Genomic DNA, 23,364 nt, shown 5'->3' on the forward strand with positions numbered 1-23,364 from the left:
CTCTCAAATCAATTTAAAAGAAAAAGATAAGTCCCTAGCTACCAGAATTCTGCTTCCGAGCCCATCCTACATGGAAGTTCTGGATTCACTGTTATCCTTGATGTTACTTTATAGCTAATGTTTAAGACATCTTCTATGTGTCTTCAGCATTATGTTGTGTGTCATGGAGGATTTACATTAACATGCTTCTGCTAGTTTGGGAGAACAGGAAGAGACTGTTTTCATGAATCAGAGAACAAGTAAAATAATTGTCTGCCAGAATGTTTGATGTAGTCAATAAGAGTTAAGTAAAAGAGGGTATTGCTAGCGGCTGAATTAATCTAGGAAGGTATCATTGAGCTAACAGTCTTATTGGAACTGAATCAAAAAAGAAAAGAAGGCAGAAAGGTAGCAGAGAGATTTTGAGAGATATCGTGCCAGCTTCAACCTCAAGTATCTGACTAAGTTTTTGAGGAACTAAAAATGTTGAATTGGGTCAACAAATAGGACACCTTTATCAAAGCCATAAAACTGCTTTCTATTATTTCCAGTTATAAATATATGTATTTGAGCATCTCTTGGAATAAACACTTCTTATCACTTCACTCCAGGCACAAAAAATTGTTTGTATTCTGTTATCTGCTTGAATTTGAAATATATGATGGAAATATAATTTTAATAACAGCTGACATTAAAAACTTAATATCCAAGTATTTGATTTTCCCATGGCCTATAAGAGAAAATGTAACATATCAATTTCTTTTTATGACCTTATTTTTCCCTACTTTTTCATTTCATTCTCCATTTGCTTGAATAAACCATTGGCCTGTATAAATGAGTTTTATCCTTTCCTCCCAGCTAAGTGAAGCCTTATTTTTATAATATACTAGTACTACTGTTAGCTGCTTAACTTGGAAAGCTTCCGTCTTCATCAGCTATTTCATGAATCAGAGCTTGGCTGCCTTGCTTCTAATGATCTTGAAAATGTCCAAAATAACACATAGTTTAAAAACTTAGAACTAAGTAAAGTTGAACAATTTTCTACTGGGCTATGTTGTAAAGTGGGAAGGGCAAATTACTCTTTTTTTTTTTTTTTTGAAGACATTTGCCAGTTGGAACATTGAGAAAGATTGAGTTTGGGAGGCCTTTAAATTGTGCACCAAAAGGTTATTGCAGAAGATAACATAAGGGAGATGTCATAAAGTAGAAAATTTGATGCTCAGTAATAGAAAGCCTTGTGAAGAAATAGGCATTCTGCCAATTAACAGGGTGCTTGAAATAAATAGTTTGGAATTAAAGAAACAGTTGCAAATTTCAAAGGTTTGATTCACTTAGTTCATAGGGAAACGGGAGAGGGGAACAAATTTCAGATTACTTTAGTTGTGAAGCATACTTACTATTCATTCAAGTTTGCTTTAACATATTTACTGATTATAGTTTAATTATGTGAAATCAGAGATATTGTTAATCTAATATTTTAGGTTAAGCTATTGAAATAAAATTCCAAATATATTTTGATGAAAACAAATTACGATCATAAGAGTTCAGTCTTAAACTATTGACTGTCTCAGTAGTCAGTAAATATTTCCCAAACTGGGCACAGTGTGGCTCTGAGTGAGCAGGAGGGAGATCTAGTGCAGCCTATACAGTGGGGTCTTGACTTACGAGTGTCCCGACTAACGAGTTTTTTGAGATACGAGCCGTCTCTCGGCCTATTTTTTGCTTTGAGTTGCGAGCTAAAATTCAGGTTATGAGCCAGCTTCAGATACCCCACCGCTAGTTGGCGCAGCGAACATCACAGTGAACGCCACAACATCAGCCCAGCATCACATGTCTCACTTGTTCACTTTTTGATTTGACATACGAGTAATTTGAGTTACGAGCTCCGTCACGGAACGAATTAAACTCGTAAGTCAAAGCCCCACTGTATAGTCCTTGGTGCCTAACCCTCTGGTCTTACCTAGTGAGGAACCACAACACAATTATATAAGTATCTAATGCATAATAAAATGTTCTCATGTTGCCTTAGTTTGTGGGAAGTAGATCTGAATAACGTAAGAAATCAGAAACTGCCCTGGGCTGGAACCTAAGAGTCAGAATCTACTGGTGTGCTGTTGGAGATGCTATTGTAAATCTTGGCCCTCTCCACCCAGCATATGCTTTGCAGCCTCTGTGAAGGCTGGGCTGCAGACAGGATGGGTCTTGGGGTAATATTACTTCGCTTGACTGTTCATGTACTTGTCTGGAGGAACTGTGTCAGGGAAAACCATTTTTATTAGTGGTACTGCTATTCTTACATCCAGTCAGGCATGAGCCTGTCATCTGTAACTTCTTGCTGTTTCCTTTCCATCTTTCTTAATTGGTTATCTTTTTCTTCCATTTCTGTCACAGTATTCTAGGATTATTTTACTTCAGCTTGTTGGTCTACTGTCCTAAGGATTGCCTGACAGCAAGAATGAGATACATAGAAATAACTGAACAAAAGACTCATTGAGATTTTTGGTATAAAGTTGTTTCAGTTCTGACTGAGGGGAGAAGTAGAAGGAAGAGAAGGGAGAGGGAGACATTGCTTAATTGGAAGTGAGTTACTTTCATCTTCATTGTCCCACGTGGCTTTCCAGGTTTGTCCGTCTCTGGGGTGGCATCAGGCTATTCTCAGTAAATCTTCATGTTTAATGCTAAATGCTGCCCAGTACCTGTGTACTGCTGTTCTTCTCTAAGCCTCAGCAGAAGTCACTGCCATAGCGGTGCCATCGGTGACTTTCAGCTCAGTTTATCACAGTAGTTTGAGCATGGCTGAGCCGGGCTCTGAAATTAGGTTCCTGGAAGGATCACCTTGCCGCCTCTCGTGCACTGTAATGCGTGTGCTTCTCCTCGTTCTGCTCATCCGTGACTTAGAAGCGAGGCTAAGCCCAGGCCTGGTGGGTGTTCAGGCTCTCAGCTTTGCTCTCCTGCAGTAGTTTGCTGGACACCAGGCTTTTTCCTCTTGTGAGTGGAATCAATTTGTCTTCTTTTATAAGCTTTTTGCTGTGGTTAAATATTATAGTTAATTTATAGATTAGCATCTTAACTATTGTTTGAATTATCTGCTGATGCTATACCTGGCTAATAGAAAGTACTGCAGAAATGTTTGTTGAATGAGATGGGCTGGAATGGAATGTGTATTTGATGTGTCTGGTCAGATTGTAATGTACCTAACATGTTTCTGGTCCTGTCATGGCCAGCTCGGGAATGACTGCTGTTTTGATTTATTCAGGAGACGTTTAAGAAGAACTCTTGTGTAAATTAGCCATCTTTTTTTAAAAAGAGATTTGTTTTCTTGTAGAAGAGAAGAAATGCGCTTGAATATAAGTAATTAATCTTTCATTTTAGTGTAATTTTAGTGTATTTCAAATGTGACTGTGCTGTTTAAAAAAACAGTAATAAAGTAATCAGATGATTGCTTTTACATTGATCAGCTTGGCGTAGTTACTGAGACATCAACATACTAATTAGAATGTCAGGATATTAAATTACTGTTCGTTTTCTAACTTTTAATGTTGTGGGTGATAATAAATGATAAAATAATTTGTAAGTGAGTTAACATACTATCCTGTCAATTTTGGTTAATTAACAGTTATACAGTGGTAATTATTTCCTTTTTTTATTTCCTGTCTATCTTTCCTAAAGATTTACCAATTATTAACAATTTAATGGAAATATTTTTTTCTGCCCTGGCCAGTATCTGCAATGGTTAGAGCATTGGCCTGAGCACTGAGGGTCTTGGGTTTGATTCCCAGTCAAGGGCACATCCCTGGGTTGCAGGTTCATTCCAAGCCCCATTCAGGGTGTGTGTGTGAGGCAGGCAATTGATGTGTTTCTCTCACATCAATGTTCTCTCCCTCCCTCCCCCCATCCCTCCCTTCTTCCCTTCTTCCTTCTTTCTCCTCCTCCCCATCTCCTGTCCACTCTATCTAAAAGCAATGGAAAAAATATCCTCCATTGAGATTAAATAAAATAATAAAAATAAATGAAATATTTTTTCCTGTATATGGCTCTTTTGTACATTTAAATGAAGAAAGTGTGTTGTAAGCATTGAATTGTAAATAGAAAATTGTTTTCAACTAACTTTTATTTTAGGTTGATTGTGTTCTGGTTATTAGTTATTATGTAGCAACTACCCTCAAACTAAAACAATGATTCTAAAACCTAATATCAAAAATTAAAGCCAAATCCTAACCCTAACATTTTCAAACAATAACCATTTTATTACTAGAGACTTGCACAAAATTCGTACATGGGTAGGGTCCCTAGGCCTGTCCAGCAATCAGGGCTGATCTGTGGGGCGACCAGAGGGGCGATTGAGGGGTGGTGGGGGGGCCTGGCACCTGCCTTAGCTGGCCTGGGGCCTGCGGGCGGGGGCAGCTCCTGCATTGAGCGTCTGCCCCCTGGTGGTCAGTGCCTGTCATAGCAACTGGTTGTTCTGCCGTTCGATCAATTTGCATATTAGGCTTTTATTATATAGGATATCTCACAGTTTTGAGGGTTAGGATTCAAGCTGGGCTTAACAGGGCACTTCTGCCCTATATGGTGTCTGTGGGGTTACTTGGTTGGCAGGCAATCTGGCCTAGGATATACAAGACAGCTCTATTGCCATGTTGGTGCCAAGGTGAGGACTTGTAGAAGGCTGGACTCTGCTGGGATCCTCTCCATGAGATCCCACAAACTAGGGGGTTGAACAACTTCTTTGGAGTGATCCAGGACTCCACAAGAACAAGGCAGAAGCCTATGCTTGCGACTGGCATGGCATCAGTTGTGCCATGTTGGTCCAAGTAGTCATAGGCCAGCCCAGATCAGGGGAGGGCAAATAGATCTCAGCTCTCAATGGGAAGAGTGTCAAAGAATTGCAGCCTTTAATCTCCATAGGGAGATTAATAATTAGGTCACAGTGTATTCAGGAAACAAGGTGCCCATTATAGAGCACAATGCTTACTACTGATATAAAACCTGTATTTATTAGAATTAGTAATAATATTAAAAATCATGATGTTTGCTCTCATTATTGGGGTCTTCCACAAATTTTTATTTTATTGATTTGAGAGAGAGAGAGACATTGATTTGTTGTTCTACTTATTTATGCTTTAATTGGTTGATTCTCTTACGTGCCCTGACCGGGGATGGAACCTGAAACCTTGGGATCAGGCTCTAACCAACTGAGCTATCCAGCCAGGGCCTTCCTCCACAAACTTTTTATTTTATTTTGTTTTAAAATTTTTTTCCTCTACAAATTTTTTATTTCATTATAAAAGAAATGATTCTTAATGGTTTCATTATATATTGGGTGTTTTAAACAGTCTTTTCATTAATTATTTGTTTTAATTGTAGTTTTAATATTGTTGGAATTGTTAACATGTATTTTTACCTGCTAGTACAAATATGTTTCATTTTAGGAAAAACCGATACTTAAACCATTTATTTACATTTATTGATGCATGTCCCTTTCCACAAAGGATTCGAGGTGACTTGTAACAAGACACACATGACAAATCTATATAGAAGTAAAATGTAAATAGCGTAATGAGGACCAAGAAAAACATCAAATAAATGGCATCACCGTCTGCCCAGTGACTAAGCACCAAACCTAGAAGTCTTTTTCTCCAGACTCTATTCGCAATCTGTCTGTCTGTGTCGCCTCCCAAATCTACCCCAGATCTGTCCCTTTGTGTTCTTTCCACCAGTGCTTCTATTATCAGGCCACTGTCATCTTTTTCCTAAACTACCAAGATAGCCCCGTAAGCATAAGCAGTGAATCAGATCTGCACTTTGCTCTGCCAAAAGCCTCTGTTTAATGCACAGTTCTTAGTATAAAAGTGTCTCACCCAGGTCTGGGGCTCCATCTACCTCTGTAACCGCCTCTCACACCACCCCTTGCCTGCCGCTGCCCTCGCCCGCCTTCTCTCTGTTCCTTCCATATCTTTAGGAAAAAGGACCTGTTGGGACCTTTGCACTTGCTGTTATCTCTGCTTGGGATGCTCTTGCCATGGCTTTGCAGAGCTGGCTCCTTTTCATGCAAATTTCCATTTAAAATATAACTTCTTAAGAGAGGTTTAATTGATCACAGAACTGAAAGTATACATCTGTTGTCCATCTATAGCACTTCTTGTTTTATTTTCAATCTAGCTTGCTGATAGTTTCTTGTTTGTTACTTATTGTCTGTCTCACCCCATTAAAATGTAAGCTTCATGAGAACAAGTTTTGTTTTTGTTTATAGTTGTATTCCATCTGCTGGAGGTAGTGCTTGGTACATAGCAGGTCCTCAGTGCTTTAGAAAGAATAAATGAATTCTACATAAAAAATTGAATGTTAGAATTAATGGTGGTATTTTCAGGACATGACAAGTGTATTTTAGAAAAGGTAATTCTTTCCTTAAGATTCACGTGACACTGGTGATGTGTGTCAGAATCACTAATGGACTTAAAAAAACTGTACAGCTGATCTTTGATCCCTAGGGCTAGGTGGCACCAAGAACCTGTAATTTTGAAAAGCTCCGATACAAATCCAAGGCACATTCTTGCTTAAGGGCCAAGGTGCGAGAAAGAAAGTGAGCTATGTGCATTCAAGTAGAAAACTTCACAATATTTATAAACATGATTGAATATTATTGATTGGAAGTTTATAGAATAACTTGCTGGGAAGCCTTATTTATATCTTTACTTTAGAGGCCAGTGTAATAGTTTACAGGTTCCAAAGTAGTATACCCAAGATGATAATTTGGGAGTATGGGAAGGAAATAAATAATACAACATATATTTTTAACCTCATTTTAAAACATTTTAGGGAAGGCTTATTTTGCATACATAATGTACAGTAATACATGGGTGTAATTTATAAATAAGTATGCATATACTGGAAGTATGCGCTCAGCATATTTTATTGATAAAAATGTGTGATCCAAAGAGGCTGGAGATGACTCTGCCAGTAAGGGTAGCTTATGCAGTGGTAACAAATGATCCCTGGACCTGTGACCCCTGAAAAGGTTTGCTTCTTATTCATGCTCTGTATCTCTTGTGGGCCATCTCCAGTCCTGCTCTGTGTCGTATTGGCGCACACCTCGGCTGATTGAGCAGCCTGTATCTGGAACTTCACCAGGTGCTGTGGCAGAGGGAGGAGAGACGCAGGTAAACCATGTGCTTGTGAGTCTTTGCTTGGGGGTGACACATATCACTTCTGCTTAGATTTCACTGGCCCTTGTATGACTCTCCCTCAGTGAGGGACCCTGCATAGGGCGAATAGCAGTGCGGTCCACACAGTCAGTCTCCACCTGTGTGTTTACTGTGTGGGACGCTGCCTCTCTGGAGCCGCTCTTGACCTCTGTTCAGGATGCCTGGCAGAGTGAGACTGCTCTCTGTTCCTGGTTTGATGAAGAATATAAAAAAGAAATAAAAAACCTCCACACAGCCCAAATCCTTAATTCTATGAGTAAGGTAGTATGGAAAATTATATGATTGTAAAATATAGAAATAACACTTCACCTATACTTTTAAAGCTTAGTGTGGTTTGTGCTTGACAAAAAGAGTATACCATTATACTCTTTGCCATTTGAAGCAGGTACTGACCATTGAATGGATGGGTATAAAATAGATCCTAAGGATTGAAGTGTGGGGATTTGTGAATAGTGCTGGAGAGAGAATGTCAAAGCTCAAATGCTCAGGGTCTTTGCTGGTTGAAAATTAATCAGAGTGAAGGTTGAGCATCTCCAGCACAGTAATGGAAGTTACCCGGAAATGTGATTCCATATGATTCCAGGTAGAGCAGTTTGTTTATATACCTCTATTTAGGAAGCTGTTTATTTTGTGAAGCATGATATACAGCAGGTCCTCGAATAACACTGTTTCATTCAATGTCAGTTCATGATAATGCTGATGATATGCCGTAGGAACTTAAACTCTAGTTTATATCAATTAGTCTATGGTAAAATTGGTTTCAGTATCAGTTGTTTTGCTTAAAGTCACAGAGCCTTCGACGATGGTAAGTGAAGACTTACTGTACTTTGATTGTAAGATGTTGCAGTGATTACCTAGCTTATTTTATTAGTTTTGAACATCCCCTAAAGACCAGTTTTATGTTAGTTTTACTAATCGAAGAAATAGTTTTAACTAATAAAAGTTTATTGAAACCAGTTTAGATGCAGGAAACATTTCACTTTATTCCTGGGAAAAAGCCTGGAAAACAGAAGGTAATAAAAATGTACATTGCTGATAGTAATAATAAATATTTACCATTAATTAAGGGCATGTTATTTGTTGTGTCTGTTCTAGAGCTTTCTGTATTTTATTTAATTTAAAAGCTACATGAAGTAGGTATTATTTTCTTCATTTTACTGTAGAAAGAGAGGTACGAAGAGGTTAGTTAATTTGTTTAAAATTTGAACTTAGGTTTCTGCAATTACAAGAACTATATACTTTCCACTCTGTTGCTCTGCTTTTATAATTGTTCCACAATAAGTGTTTTTACTTTCGTACATGGATTCTTTGTTAGTAGAAGCAGGAAGCCATTTAATTTTGTCTTGCTCTTTTAGAGGATATTTTTGAGGCATGCATTGGGTAACCTCATTAAGGGAGTCTGAGAAAATGAAATATGCTTATATTTTCCCAGTAGTTTTTTTTATTCAGAAAGCAGAAGAGAATACTGAGGATTATTTTAAAAATTTGAAATAATGAAGTCAATAGCAGTTTACACTAATTAGTAAAGTTTCATATAATCATCCTACATTTTTTCAGTGAGAATTCTTTGAAATTTAAATTTTGATTATAATTAGTTAAATAGATAAGTGAAGATTTAGAATATGTGTGACAAGTCAATGAACTTTATTTATTGATTTTTAAAAATTGTTTTTAGAGAGAGAGAGAAGGAAGGAGAGAGAAACATCCATTTGTTTTTCTGCCTTTTATGCATCATTGGTTGCTTCTTGTGTGTACCCTGACTGGAGATCAAACCTTGGTGTATCAGGTCAGTGCTCTGGCCAGGGCCATGGATGAACTACTTTTTTTTTTTTTTTTTTTTTTTTTTAGAATAAACACCTTTATTACATGAGCTAAGATAGGAGGGAAGAGGATTTATTTGCTTTTCCAGGCCTTGATTTTCCTCAGACAGAACTCCAGTTCCTTGCCCTTGAGCACATAGCCCTCTGCTTGGCCACACTGGCCTGGTCTTGAAGAGATGCATGCAAGAAGCTTGCCCTGCAGGAACTGCTCCTTGAAAAGACTTAATTTTTGCATTCTTTTTCCTTTCATCATATTTCTTCTGAATTTTCTTTGATCGTGTTTTGTTTAAAATCTCTTCTTCCTCCGGAGTTAGCTTGGCCCCCTTCTTGCAGCCCAGGGGCAGTGCCTGGTGGGATTCGTACCTCTGTGGGTACAGTACGCGGTCACTGAGCACGATGTAGTTCTCTACTAGGGTCTTGGTGTGGACCAGTTCATTGTTGGGTGCATTGGAGACAACATCAATAATCCTTGTTTTTCATGTACATTACTCTGAGCCCCAGGGGAAGTTGCCCACGCCCAGCCTCAAGGCTCGCTATTCTTATTACCTCTTTGCACATGGACTGTGTCTATGCCGCGGGGTCCAATCTTAGTGTTGGCAGCTGGACGTCTCAGCTCATATTTTCACTTCTTGTGGTAGGGCTTTCTCTTGCCCCCTTCTTGTGGCGCTTGTGCCAGTTGTCTCGAGAGATGCCCATGGCTCAGCGCTGGCCGGAAAGAGCATGGATGAACTCTCTAATGCACCAAGGAAAAACAATGTTACTGGAAGGCTAGAAGGCAGGATGTGACATGAATTTTAGATAGCATGCATGTGATTTGGAGTGCATGTGGTTACTTTGGATTAATGGTTTAGAAACATGTTGATTTCCTTAGAATTTTATCTGTTATTTCTAATCTAAGAAGACTAGATAACTTTTTTTGCCAGGGGTTTGGGGGGGGGTACGTTTCAATGAAAGAAAATCTTATTACATTCTTTAATAATCTACCCTAGTTTTTATTCAAGGTCTTGAGATTATTTTTAGTTCAGTCTTGACTGAATTTCTAAGGCAGAAGACTATTTGACAAGTCAAGTCTCTTGTAACTAATGTCATCTGTTGTATGACAGTGGATCTGATGTATGCTTCTGTTGCTGCCCTGACATTTACTTGGTAAGCAGGTAATTGCTTGTAAACACCTATGGTATTGTTAATACAAGTATTTGAATTGAGTTTAGGGAAAGGAGAGTATTATCCTAGAAGTGTTAGCATTACTTATATATTGCCTTGTGATTTGTTTGGTTAGAACCCCAAATATTATTAGGACAAGCATCTGTATGTCCAAAGGTACCTATTTCTTTATTGCTGTAATAAGTGATTATAAAAGGGCCATGGTTAGTTAACACAGTTGGTCTCAATTTAAGTTTTTCAGATTCAGTTAAAACTGGGCAAAAACTGTTCAAGCAATTATGATTACCCTTATTAATGGTAGGGAGGATATTAAGACTTTATCTAATTTCAAATAAATGTCCACTGAACACATTTGAAATATATTTTTATATTTAAATTGGAAATTTCCTTAAAAATAATAAAAAGACCATCATGAAGACAGGAAGATTTCTTTTTCTCCTTTTACTGTATCTTCCCGATCAGTTTGTTCTTTATCAGTGCTGTTTCAGAATTACAGCATGGCTCTAAAAGTGATCTAAGACATAGCCACCTTCTCTCAGATATTATCAGCAGTGTGTGTCTTGTTGTGTATTTCAGTTTTGAAGGAATTCTCTTATGGAATGCAAAATAAAAGGTAAATAGTCAAATAGAGAAGTTACTGTCAGTAGGTAAATGTAAACAAAGCAAACACTAAAGCATAATAATCTGGTATGAAGCTCTTAAAGAAATATTTGCTATTGCTAAACCATAATTTAAACAGTCTGGAGGGTTGATTATATATAATATGTGCTCTGCATTCTTTCAAAGAACTCTTTTTACCTATAAGATTTCTCATGATACCTAGTTATATTACATTTTTAGTTTCTGTATTTTTATTCTGTTCATTACCAAAAAGGGATTGAGGTGAAAATTTTCAATTGATGAGTTTTTCTTGCATTGATTTTGATATTACATATTTGTTCAACTTCCTTTGTTTATTGGAGACCGCATGGCCTTGTGGGTTGGAAATCCAGTTTGGCTTCTATTTCTACCAATTAACCATAAAACTAAGATAATATCTACCCTGTCGGGTTGATGGTAGAATTAATTGAGATGGTATAAGTAAAATGGTTAGCATATTAACTAGCAGATGGCATGCATGGGCCTCAACTTTCACTGACTTTTGAATAACCTACAGATTGACACATCTAAACTACCTCCTCTATGCTGTCTTTCAACTTGCACATAATCAGCAAGCAAAAGTTTTGAGCCATCACACAGTGGTGAGATACTTGTCAGCCAGCAGTGACTCTGTTTCCATTTACTGCTATCATTGTCTTTATGGTATTGTTTGTGCAATTACTTAAGTATTTTATAGGGTTTTTCCTGAACGTACCCTTTATTTACTTATTTTAAAAAATATGTATTTTTTATTGATTTCAGAGAGGAAGGGAGAGAGAGCGAGAGATAGAAACATCAATGATGAGAGAGAATCATTGATTGGCTGCCTCCTGCATGCCCCCAACTGGGGATCGAGCCCTCAACCTGGGCATGTGCCCTTGACCAGGACTGAACCTGGGACCCTTCAGTCTGCAGGCTGATGCTCTAGCCATTGAGCCAAACTGTCTAGGGCTGAATGTACCCTTTAGAAATGGGCCACAGAAGGGTAGGGGTGGAGCGATGGTGGGTTGAATGGGCAGTGCTTTGGGCCCAGCCTTACTTCAACCAGAGTATTTTTTTTTCTAATTTCTGCAATGTAATATCATTCCAGGCAAGATTTCCTTTGAAGGAAGATTTTTGTTTCTAAAAACACATTTGAAAATCAGTTTCCTATTGTATTTCTACCTTCTATGGAAAAAGCAGAGAAAGAAATACTTAACTAATACTAGTAGTAAGAAACCTAAGTCTATGACTCAATAGGTTTAGATAAACGTGGAAATCACTAGGCATGGCAAAAGTGGAGATTCTGTGTGTCTCCCTAATACTTTCGGACTTAATCTGTCTTTAATTTTGGACTTAACAGTATTTTTAATTTTGAAGTAAATGAACAAATTAAAAAGATATGCAAGAAAGCAGTGAACGACTAGAAATTGAAATAAGAAAATACCATTTATAATAACATCCAGAACATGAAATATCTAAGGGATAAATTTAATAAAATATGTGCAAGTATAAAGAAGGAAGTAGAAATTATCCATAATCCCTTTACCCAGAGTTAGTTATATCTTTGTGTAGGCCGTTTCCATGCACAAACTTATACAGAGACATGCTTGGAATCTCCTAAAAGATTTATTTTACTTCACCTTTACCTAACTGTTTGAATTTACTTTCACCTAGCAGTATTTTGCAGATATCCTTCTACGACAGTAATCATAAATTTCTATAATTTAAGAAGAATTTTACTGACTGCATGATATTTTGTTATAACACAATTCATTTGCTTTTTTTACTTTTTTAACCTTTTAAACACTAAGAAGTATAAACATATCCAGAAAAGTACATAAAACAAAAATAAGTTTATTAGATTATTATAAAGTGAATATTAGTTTGTCATTCAGGTGAGGAATAAAACATTGCTGTTACCCTTGAAATGCCTTCTTGTGTCCCTTTCAACCAGTCTTTTCTTCTCTTTCCTAGAGGAAACCACTAGTCTGCTTTTATGGTAACCTCCTCCTTACCTTTTTTCTTTTAGTTGATCATCCGACTATTCATCGCTAAACTATATAATTTTCTGTATTAAGACAAATCTTTATGTAAATGAAATAATCAGGTATATTTTATTTTGTTCATGGATTACTTTGCTTAATATATATTTCAGGTTATGCACATTGTGTGAAGTTGTATTATTTTTGTTGCTGTGCCATATTCTACACTGAATATACCTCACATTTATTCATTCTGCCTTTGATGATGAGTGTCCAGTTTTGGGCTATTATAGATAATGTTGCTTTATGGTTATACGAATAATGCTTGTTCATGTTTACTTGTTTGTATGTTGTCTAAGGCATTGGTCTGAGAACTGGAACATTCCTGGTACTAGGAAACTTACAAATGCCAATTCTTGGGATCCACCACATATTTAAGAATCAGAAAGTCTAGGGGTGGTGCCCAGTAATTTGTGTTTTAACAAGCCTTCCAGGAGATTCTTGTGAGTGGTACACTTTGAAATCCATTGCTTAGGGGAAGGGTCATCAAAATATGGTCCATGGGCCAAATCCTGGCTGATGCCTGTTTTTCCCATGGCCTGCAAACTAAGACTGGTTTTTACATTCTAATTTAATTTTATTTATCTTATTTTATCTGTTATTTTGTTTATTTTTTATTCCTCCCTTACATTTTTGAATAGTTGAAAAAAAAATTAAAGGAAGAATAAAATTTCTTGGCACAGGAAAATTATTTAAATGTAAATTTCACAGTTCATAAGTACAGTCTTATTGTAACACAGCTGTGTCCATTTATTTATATAGGCTGTTTTCTTGGTGCAACAGGAAGCTGTACTTATGACAGAGATGTTATGGCTCGCAAAGCCTAACATATTAACTATCTGGCCTTGTTTGGAAAAAGTTTGCTTATCTTTGCTTTGATGTATATACTTGGGAGGAGTAAAATTGCCAGGTTATGGGGTGTATTTACCTTCAACTCCTGAGATAATACCAAATTTTCTAAAGTAGTTCTACCAATTTACACTTTTGTCAGTAGGTTATGAGAGTTCCCATTGCTCTCCATTATTTTTTAAAATACATTTTTATTGATTTCAGAGGGAAAGGGAGAGGGAAAGAGAGACAGAAACATCAATGATGAGAGAGAATCATTGATCTGCTGCCTTCTTCATGCCCCCTACTGGGGATCGAGTCAGCAATCAGGACATGTGCCCTGACCAGGAATCGGACCATGACCTCCTGATTCATAGGTTGACACTCAAACACTGAGCCACATCAGCCGGGTTCATTGCTTTCCATTCTTACCTGTATTTTCGAACTTAACTTTAGTTGTCCCAGTGGGAGTATAGTAGTATTTTCATTGTGTTATTTTTGCCTCCAAAATTGTGAGAAACTTCAAACATAGAAAACTTGCAAGAATCTTATAATGAATATCCATATTCCCTACCTAGATTTTACAATTTACAGTTTATTATATTTGTTTTTATAACCTATTATCCATTCCTCTGTCAACCCACCAATCCATTTCAAAATAAGTTTCAGAAATCATAACACTTCCCACCAAATACTATAGCCTGCATATCATTAACTAGAGTTCAGTGTTTGTTAAGAGTTCTCTTTTTAAGTAACATGTACATACAATGAAATCCACAAACCTTAAGCACACCTAATTCATGAATTCCGACAAATGCATAAACTTGTGCAACTTAAACTTATCAAAAGACACAGAGCATTAATATCTGAAAGTTTCCTCATGCAGCATCTCAATGAATCTCTGTCTTGGTAACCGCTACTCAAATCTTTTCCTACCATATTAGTTCTGCCTGTTCTAAAACTTCATATAAATGGGATCATATAAGTCTTTCTGTGGTCATATGCTTTCATTTTTTCTTGGATGAGTGCCTAGGAGTGGGATTGTTGGGTCATAGGGGCAGAATTTTCAGTCTTATCAGCAACTGCCAGATCTTTTCCCCAAGTGGCTGTACCATGTGTATTCCCACCAACAATGATAGTTCTAATTTTTCCACACCCTCACCTACATCCACCCCCCCCCCCATTCTAATGGCTGTGTAGTGATATGTCATTGATGTTTTCACTGTGGTTTTAGTTTGTACTTACCTGCTGATTAAGGAGATTGAGCATCTTTTCATATATTTATTGACCCTTTGAGTTTTATCATTTTGTAAAGTGCCTATTCATGTCTTTTGCTTATTTTCTTAGGTTGACTGTCTTTTTCTTATTTTTGTCTTGGCTATTCTTGGCCCTTTGCATATTTATGTACATTTTAGAACCAACTTGTACACCTTCTTACAGACACACATAAAAGCTATTGTGATTTTGTCTGAGACTGTATTGAATCTATAGATCATTTTGAGAATTGGTACATTTATAATAAGTCTTAGGTATCTGTTATTTAGGTTTCACTTGTTTTCCTCAGTAAGGTTACAGTTTCTTTGTGGAGGCCTTCCTCATCTTTCGTTAGATTTATTTCTAGGTATTTAATTGTTTAAGTTTGGTTGTAATTGGTATCTTTTAAAAAATTCTGTTATTGAACTTGACTGCTTGGTTGGTTGATTGGTTTTTCTATATGTGATCTTATATCCAGAAACCTTGATTAATTAGGGTCAAGAGGTATAAGAATTTATCTGTGGATTCTTCTGGCTTTTCTAAAGACATTAATCATATAATCTGTGAATGCTGCTTGGTTGGTTGATTGGTATTTCTATATGTGATCTTATATTCAGAAATCTTGATTAATTAGGGTCAAGAGGTGTAAGAATTTATCTGTGGATTCTTCTGGCTTTTCTAAAGATATTAATCATATAATCTGTGAATGCTGACGGTTTTGTTTTTTTTCCAATCCTTATACTTATTTTTGGTCTTCCCTATCTGGTTCTCATTCATGAGTCTTGTTCCCTGACTGCTTCATCTTTGACCGTGTGCTGCTGATATTATTTGGAAAGTTATTTGGAGGGCTACATTGAGGCCTAGGAGGATTATATCTTTCTCCAAAGAGGTTTTATTTGTTTCTTTCATGGGCCTGGGGGCATTGATAGTCCAGGATAATTTTAATTAAATCCATAATCTGAGATCCCTGGCCCACTTGATAATTGGAAACTGGACCGTAGATCCATAATCTGTGTAGACTAATAATCTTCTGGTTTACCCCCTCCTACATCCTTCAGAGTCCTAGAGAGTAGGGGATAGTTTATCCACTGTTGACAGAGTGTCGTTGAAGCTGCTTTCCCAGCATCAGTAAATGTAAAAGTGGACTTTAAATGACAGGCTTTGGCTGTTGGCCTGGCAATTCCTAGGTAACTTACCTATAATGCAGATGGGGTGGTCTAAATTATCTACTCCTCATGAACTGAAACTTGGTGTTTCTTTATGATTCCATTGAGTTTTTTAATTCCTGTTCCTGAGGGTTTTTTTTTTAAATTTTTTTTATTGCTTAAAGCATTACAAAGGGTATTACATATGTGTCCTTTTTTCCCCCCACCCTTGACAATACCCCGGCTTCCCCTACCCCCCAGTGTCTTATGTTCATTGGTTATGCTCATATGCATATGCATGCATACAAGTCCTTCAGTTGGTCTATTACCCCCCTCCCTCCTGCCCCCCAACCCTCCCCGGCCTTCCCGCTGCAGTTTGACAATCTGTGTGAGGCAGCTCTGCCTCTGTAACTATTATTGTTCAAAAGTTTATAATGGTCTCTATTATCCATGAATGAGTGAGATCATGTGGTATTTTTCTTTCATTGACTGTCTTATTTCACTTAGCATAATGCTCTCCAGCTCCATCCATGCCGTTGCAAATTGTAAGAGTTCCTTCTTTCTTACAGCAGCATAGTATTCCATCGTGTAGATGTACCACAGTTTTCTAATCCATTCATCTACTGATGGGCATTTAGGCTGTTTCCAGATCTTAGCTATGGTGAATTGTGCTGCTATGAACATATGGGTGCATATATCCTTTCTGATTGGTGTTTCTGGTTTCTTGGGATATATTCCTAGAAGTGGGATCCCAGGGTCAAATGGGAGTTCCATTTTTAGTTTTTTGAGGAAACTCCATACTGTCTTCCATAGTGGCTGCACCAGTCTGCATTCCCACCAGCAGTGCACAAGTGTTCCTTTTTCTCCACATCCTCTCCAGCACTTGTCGTTTGTTGATTTGTTGATGATAGCCATTCTGACAGGTGTGAGATGGTACCTCATTGTTGTTTTGATTTGCATTTCTCGGATGATTAGTGACTTTGAGCATGTTTTCATATGTCTCTTGGCTTTCTGAATGTCCTCTTTTGAAAGGTGTCTATTTAGATCCTTTGCCCATTTTTTGATTGGATTGTTTATCTTCTTTTTGTTAAGTTGTATGAGTTCCCTATAAATTTTGGAGATTAGGCCCTTATCAGATATGACGTTGGCAAATATGTTTTCCCACGCAGTGGGTTTTCTTGTTGTTTTGTTGATGGTTTCTTTTGTTGTGCAGAAGCTTTTTATTTTGATGTAGTCCCATTTGTTCATTTTCTCTTTAGTTTCAACTGCTCTAGGAGCTGTATCAGTGAAGAAATTGCTTCGGCATATGTCTGAGATTTTGTTGTCCTTGGATTCTTCTAGAATTTTTATGGTTTCCTGTCGTACATTTAAGTCCTTTATCCATTTTGAGTTTATTTTTGTGTATGGTGTAAGTTGGTGGTCTAGTTTCATTTTCTTGCATATATCTGTCCAATTTTCCCAACACCATTTATTGAAGAGACTATCTTGGCTCCATTGTATGTTCTTGCCTCCTTTGTCAAATATTAATTGAGCATATTGGTTCGGGCCGATTTCTGGGGTCTCTATTCTATTCCATTGATCTATATGTCTGTTCTTGTGCCAGTACCAGGCAGTTTTGAGAACAGTGGCTTTGTAATACAGCTTGATATCTGGTATTGAGATCCCACCTACTTTGCTCTTTCTCAGGATTGCTGCAGCTATTCGGGGTCTTTTTTTATTCCAGATGAATTTTTGGAGAGTTCGTTCTAGGTCTCTGAAATATGCCGTTGGTATTTTAATGGGAAGTGTGTTGAATTTATAGATTGCTTTGGGTAGTATGGACATTTTAATGATGTTGATTCTACCAATCCATGAACACGGTATGTTCTTCCATCTGTTTATGTCTTCCTCTATCTCTTTTTTCAATGTCCTGTAGTTTTCTGAGTAGAGGTCTTTTACCTCTTTAGTTAAGTTTATTCCTAGGTAGCTTAATTTTTTTGGTGCGATGGTAAATGGGATTGTTTTTCTAATCTCTCTTTCTGCAAGTTCACTATTGGTGTATAGAAATGCCTCAGATTTCTTGGCATTAATTTTGTATCCTGCTACTTTGCCAAATTCATGTATTAAGTCTAGTAGTTTTTTGACGGAGTCTCTAGGGTTTTGTATGTATAATATCATGTCGTCTGCAAATAAGGACAGTTTTACTTCCTCTTTTCCAATTTGGATGCCTTTTATTTCTTCTTCTTGTCTAATTGCAATGGCTAATACTTCCAGGACTATGTTGAACAGGAGTGGTGAGAGTGGGCATCCTTGTCTTGTTCCTGTTCTTAGGGGAAATGGTGTTAGTTTTTGTCCATTGAGTATGATGTTGGCTGTGGGCCTGTCATATATGGCTTTTGGTTTTTTTTTTTGTGGGTTTCTATAAGTTCTTTGTTTTCTTTCCTTTTCTCCCTTCCTTCCTTTCTTTCTCAAATACCTTATTATAGTTTCCCATTCATCAGCTGTCATCACCCTTGTTTTTTATTTCTTTATACACCTGTATGCTCTGAGTCTATTATTATTATTTTTTTCTCATTAAGTGATGTTTTATGGTGTGCTTTGTTATATAAAATGCAATTGTATTTTAAAATGTATTTGTAGGAATTCTTTGAAGTATGATTTGAGTTTGCTTCTGCCGGGTGGCTGGGCATTTGAATCAGGGACCACCTTAAAACCAATCCAAAGCTTGGGTTATTTCGAATGACCCATGGCATTTGTTCAGGAGGATCTCAATGAAGTGAAACTAGGTACCCTACTTCCTGTGGGCATGACTTTGTATATTAGTCTTCTGTACTGTAAAGAAGATACTTTAAAAAATTTTATCAGTATCTTTGATTTTTGTGAGAGATTGATCTGAATAATATAGACGGCTTTACTGAACCATTAAAGTCTACTGCAATTTATTTAACCAAATACCTGTTGTTGGACATTTAGATTTTCTTCTTATTATAAATAACTTTGTGATGAAGAAAAATTGTTCCTGGAAGTAAAACTGTTAGGGTCTGCATGTTTTAATGCTGATTGAAATCTTTTGCCCTTTGGAAAGGTTGTCCCAACACTCTGTATCCTAAGTTTTCCTATCTTGGGCCATTTTAATAGAAAACAATGCGACATTATTGTTTGAATTTACTTTTATTATTATTATTTTAAATCTTTATTGTTCAGATTATTACAGTTGTTCCTCTTTTTTCCCCCCATAGCTCCCCTCCACCTGCTTCCCACCCCCCCTCTGCCCTTACCCCCCCACCCTCCTCATTCATAGGTGTACGATTTTTGTCCAGTCTCTTCCTGCACCCCCATACCCGTTTCCCCCCGAGAATTGTCAGTCCACTCCCTTTCTATGCCCCTGATTCTATTATATTCACCAGTTTATTCTGTTCATCAGATTTTTTATTCACTTGATTTTTAGATTCACTTGTTGATAGATATGTATTTGTTGTTCATAATTTTTATCTTTACCTTTTTCTTCTTCCTCTTCTTAAAGAATACCTTTCAGCATTTCATATAATACTGGTTTGGTGGTGATGAACTCCTTTAGCTTTTTTTTTTTTATCTGTGAAGCTCTTTATCTGACCTTCAATTCTGAATGATAGTTTTGCTGGGTAGACTAATCTTGGTTGTAGGTTCTTGCTATTCATCACTTTGAATATTTCTTGCCACTCCCTTCTGGCCTGCATAGTTTCTGTTGAGAAATCAGCTGACAATCTTATGGGTACTCCCTTGTAGGTAACTGACTGTTTTTCTCTTGCTGCTTTTAAGATTCTCTCTCTGTCTTTTGCTCTTGGCATTTTAATTATGATGTACTTCAAATCTTTGACTTGATTCTTGCGATCCTCTAGTCTGCTGTTGGATCTCTGTATAATATTCTTTATTTCAGTCAGTGTATGCTTAATTTCTAGTTGGTCCTTTTTCATATCCCTGAGGGTCTCACTAGACTTATTGAGGGTCTTACTAAATTTATCGGCGGTCTCACTAGATTTCTTGAGTGTCTCACTAAGTTTATCAGCGGTTTCTAGAAAATTCTTGAAAAACCTTAAAACCGTGGTTTTGAACTCTATATCTAGTAGTTTGCTTTTCTGTCATTTGTGACCTGTCTCTTTGTCTCCGCATTTTGGCTGCTTTCCTGTGTTGATAGAGTGGTTTTCTGTGCTAGGTGTCCTATAGGGCCCAGTGGCTCAGCCTCCCCAATTACCTGAGGTGGACACTCTTGGTGCACCCCTTTGGGCTGTGTGCACAGTCTTGCTGTAGTTAAGCCTTGATTGTAGTTGGTATCACTGGGAGGAATTGACCTCCAGGCCAATTGGCTGTGAGATTCAGCTGTGTCTATGGTGGGAGAACTTCTGTGCTGGAGACACCCTTCTGGGGCAAGACTTGTTTCAGTGGGGCTTTGGTGCTCACTGAGTCTGCCCCCTGAGTGTGTCCCTTATGGATCTGAGGAGTTGTAATCTGGATGGTCCCACTGTGACCACTGGGTACATTGGCACTTGGATCTCTAAGGATGTGCTAATTTAGCCCCTGCCTGAGGCTACCCAGCAGGAGCTACGGAGAGATCTGCAGATTCCTCTTCTTTGTTTGGGATTTGGAGGTGCCCAGATGAGGCCCAGCTGTGAAGCAATGCAGTCTTCTTTTGGATGATCTGGGTCTCTCTGACTCAGCTGCAGTTTGTTAGGTAATTTTAGATTGCAAAGGGCCAGGTCATTCATATGCAAAAGGCTTTGGGCACAGCTTGGGCCGGAAGCCCCTCTGAGAGAAAGTCACCCTCGAGTTCTTCCCGCTGCCAGACAGTCCAGTTTCTCCCCGTATGAGTCTGGTCCCCAGAGACTCGCCCGGAACTGGAGTTCAGAGCAGTCGGGAGCTTGTGTCTCCCTCCCGATTGAAAAAGACAACTGCGTCCTCAGTTGCCAGCCCTTTCCGCGCGCGCCTCTGTACCTCTGCACTTTACTTCGGCACCTCCTCTGAGTCTCAGTGTGCTTTTCTCTTTCCTTCTAGTTGTAGAATTTCCACTCAGCCGGCCTTCCTGTGGTTCTGGATGATGTCCGTTTTGTCTTTTAGTTGTATTTTTGAAGTGGTTGTGCGAGGCAGCAATTTCAGGTGTTTACCTATGCTGCCATCTTGGTTTCTCCCCCCTACTTTTATTATTTTCACCTACATCAGTGGTTCTCAACCTTCTGGCCCTTTAAATACAGTTCTTCATGTTGTGACCCAACCATAAAATTATTTTTGTTGCTACTTCATAACTGTAATATTGTTACTATTATGAATCGTAATGTAAATATCTGATATGCTGGATGGTCTTAGGCGACCCCTGTGAAAGGGTTATTCGACTGCCAAAGGGGTCTCGACTTACAGGTTGAGAACCGCTGACCTACATGAATAGTAGTAGCTGTAGTATACTTTTGGATTACTAGTACTTATGCCCTACTTTCAAAGGTTTTATTGAGAGTTACTCAGATGTCAAATGATGTAAATATTTCCCTCAGTTTGTAATTTATATTTCATCTTAATTTATAGATCTTTTATTTTTCTGTATAGAAGTTTATAATTTTTATCTAGTTGGATCTATCAGTCTTTTCTTTTTAAAGCCATAATTAGTCTGAGATAATAGATTTATAATTGTTTCTAGCAAAACTACTATTTTAAGTTTGGAGTTGTTTTATGTGTCTAGAAAATTGAGAAATAGTTAAATCGCTCATAACTATAAATAAGTATTTTAATAAAAAAACGTAACTCTTGAATTCAGATAATGCTCATTTTAAGTCTATATTAAACTGAGTTTTTATTGTAATTCCTTGCTTTTATATTATAATACTTTCTATTTTTTGCTGCTCTTTTGGTATATGTTGTCAGAAATTGGCAGAGTAGAAATTTGAAAGTATATTGAATTTAATTTTTTTAAAAGTATTTGGCTTCCTTAATGCTAATACTGATTTAGTAATTATATTAGGAATGATTTGAAATATCAGGGTTTACAAATTTTATAAAAAATAGAATCTTCACTCTTCTAGTGAAGGAAAGTATTGTATTGAAACTGAGTGAAGACTTTTACTTTTTTAAACAATATGAAATATGTTTTCTTTCAGATAAGTAAGGAAGAGAAGACTTTTTCAGAAAAGGATATTCTTGATTCATCATTCAGTTCAAGTGAGACTTCAGTTCCGGAGTCAGAATCAGTTTATAAGGTATGTAAACTTTAAACTACTTTCTAGGTTTTGTTAAATACATCACATTGAGCTTTCTATACGTGTTTAATGAACCCATTTGTACAGCCTGTTGCCACGACAGCCTCTCCCATTCCTGCGCATATTTCTTCTTCACCCCACTAAGAGTGTGCCAGCATTCTGTGTCGGGATGTCCTCCTCCACAGACCTCCTAACCCTGCCTGGGCTCTGACCTTCCATTGCCCGCATTCTCTAAAAGGTTTCCGGTGGAAAGACCTTCTTTAACTCACCCACCCAAGTTCCAGCATTTTGCTTGGGCTACCTCTGCTGCTCTCTGTCCCTGAGCACAGATAGCTGCTTTGCTTGAATCCATTAAATGGTTTTTGGAATTAAATAGTTCTAGAGGGGAGAGCTGAAATTCATTTTAAAATTTGATAGTTGCAACCCCCCAGTTTCCTTTGAAAAGAATGTACTCAACATTATTGGTGAGTGCCAGTGGCTTAAAATCCTGCCTCCACATTAGCTCCCCATTCTGACTTCCCTGTTCCTACCACTTAGGCCATCATTCAGTCAACCTTCCAAATGTAGAGTTTGGGAATTAACGTTTATCCCTCCCACATCACACATTTCCCATTACTCTGTCTTCCTATAATCTTTTGCTTCTGCTTAAGCATTTTTATTTCCATTGTGACCACCCTGATAAGTTAGAATCATGGAATCTGAGAGCTAAAGAACCCCTAAGGGTCATTTAGATGATCCCTTCCTGCCCTGTCCTGGTTTTAAAGATTCTATATTTTTATAAAATTTGTAAACCCTGATATTTCAAATCATTTCTAATATAATTACTAAATCAGTATTGTCATTAATGAAGCCAAATTTGTTTAAAAATTTAAATTCAGTATACTTTCAAATTTCTACCTATAAACCTTTACCACTGAGGTTTAGAAGCAGTAATTAAATGTTCCAAAATCATAAGTCTAGTGAGTAATAGAGCTTGGATTAAAACACATTTCCAAACTTCTGTCTCCTTTCCTTGCCTGAATTATTGTAATAAAGCCTCTTACCTCCTCCTGTGATGTGTCCTGTGTGAGTTACCTGTTTGGTGCAGTGTCACGCATGTACTGCCCCAGAGA

General features: G+C 37.5%; 1 protein-coding gene and 1 pseudogene across 1 annotated transcript in view; one reads left to right on the top strand and one right to left on the bottom strand.

Moving 5' to 3' along the window:
* The window catches only part of PRIM2 (DNA primase subunit 2), a 275,478-nt gene that overhangs the window by 32,655 nt on the left and 219,459 nt on the right, over positions 1 to 23,364 (top strand). The window contains 1 exon segment of the mRNA XM_006090734.3: positions 22,154 to 22,252. Within this exon segment, the coding sequence (XP_006090796.1) occupies positions 22,154 to 22,252 (99 nt within the window).
* LOC106697540 lies at positions 9,002 to 9,697 on the bottom strand (annotated as a pseudogene).

This window comes from Myotis lucifugus, unplaced genomic scaffold, assembly GCF_000147115.1.
Source record: "Myotis lucifugus unplaced genomic scaffold, Myoluc2.0 scaffold_80, whole genome shotgun sequence".
Classification (NCBI taxonomy): Eukaryota; Metazoa; Chordata; class Mammalia; order Chiroptera; family Vespertilionidae; genus Myotis; species Myotis lucifugus.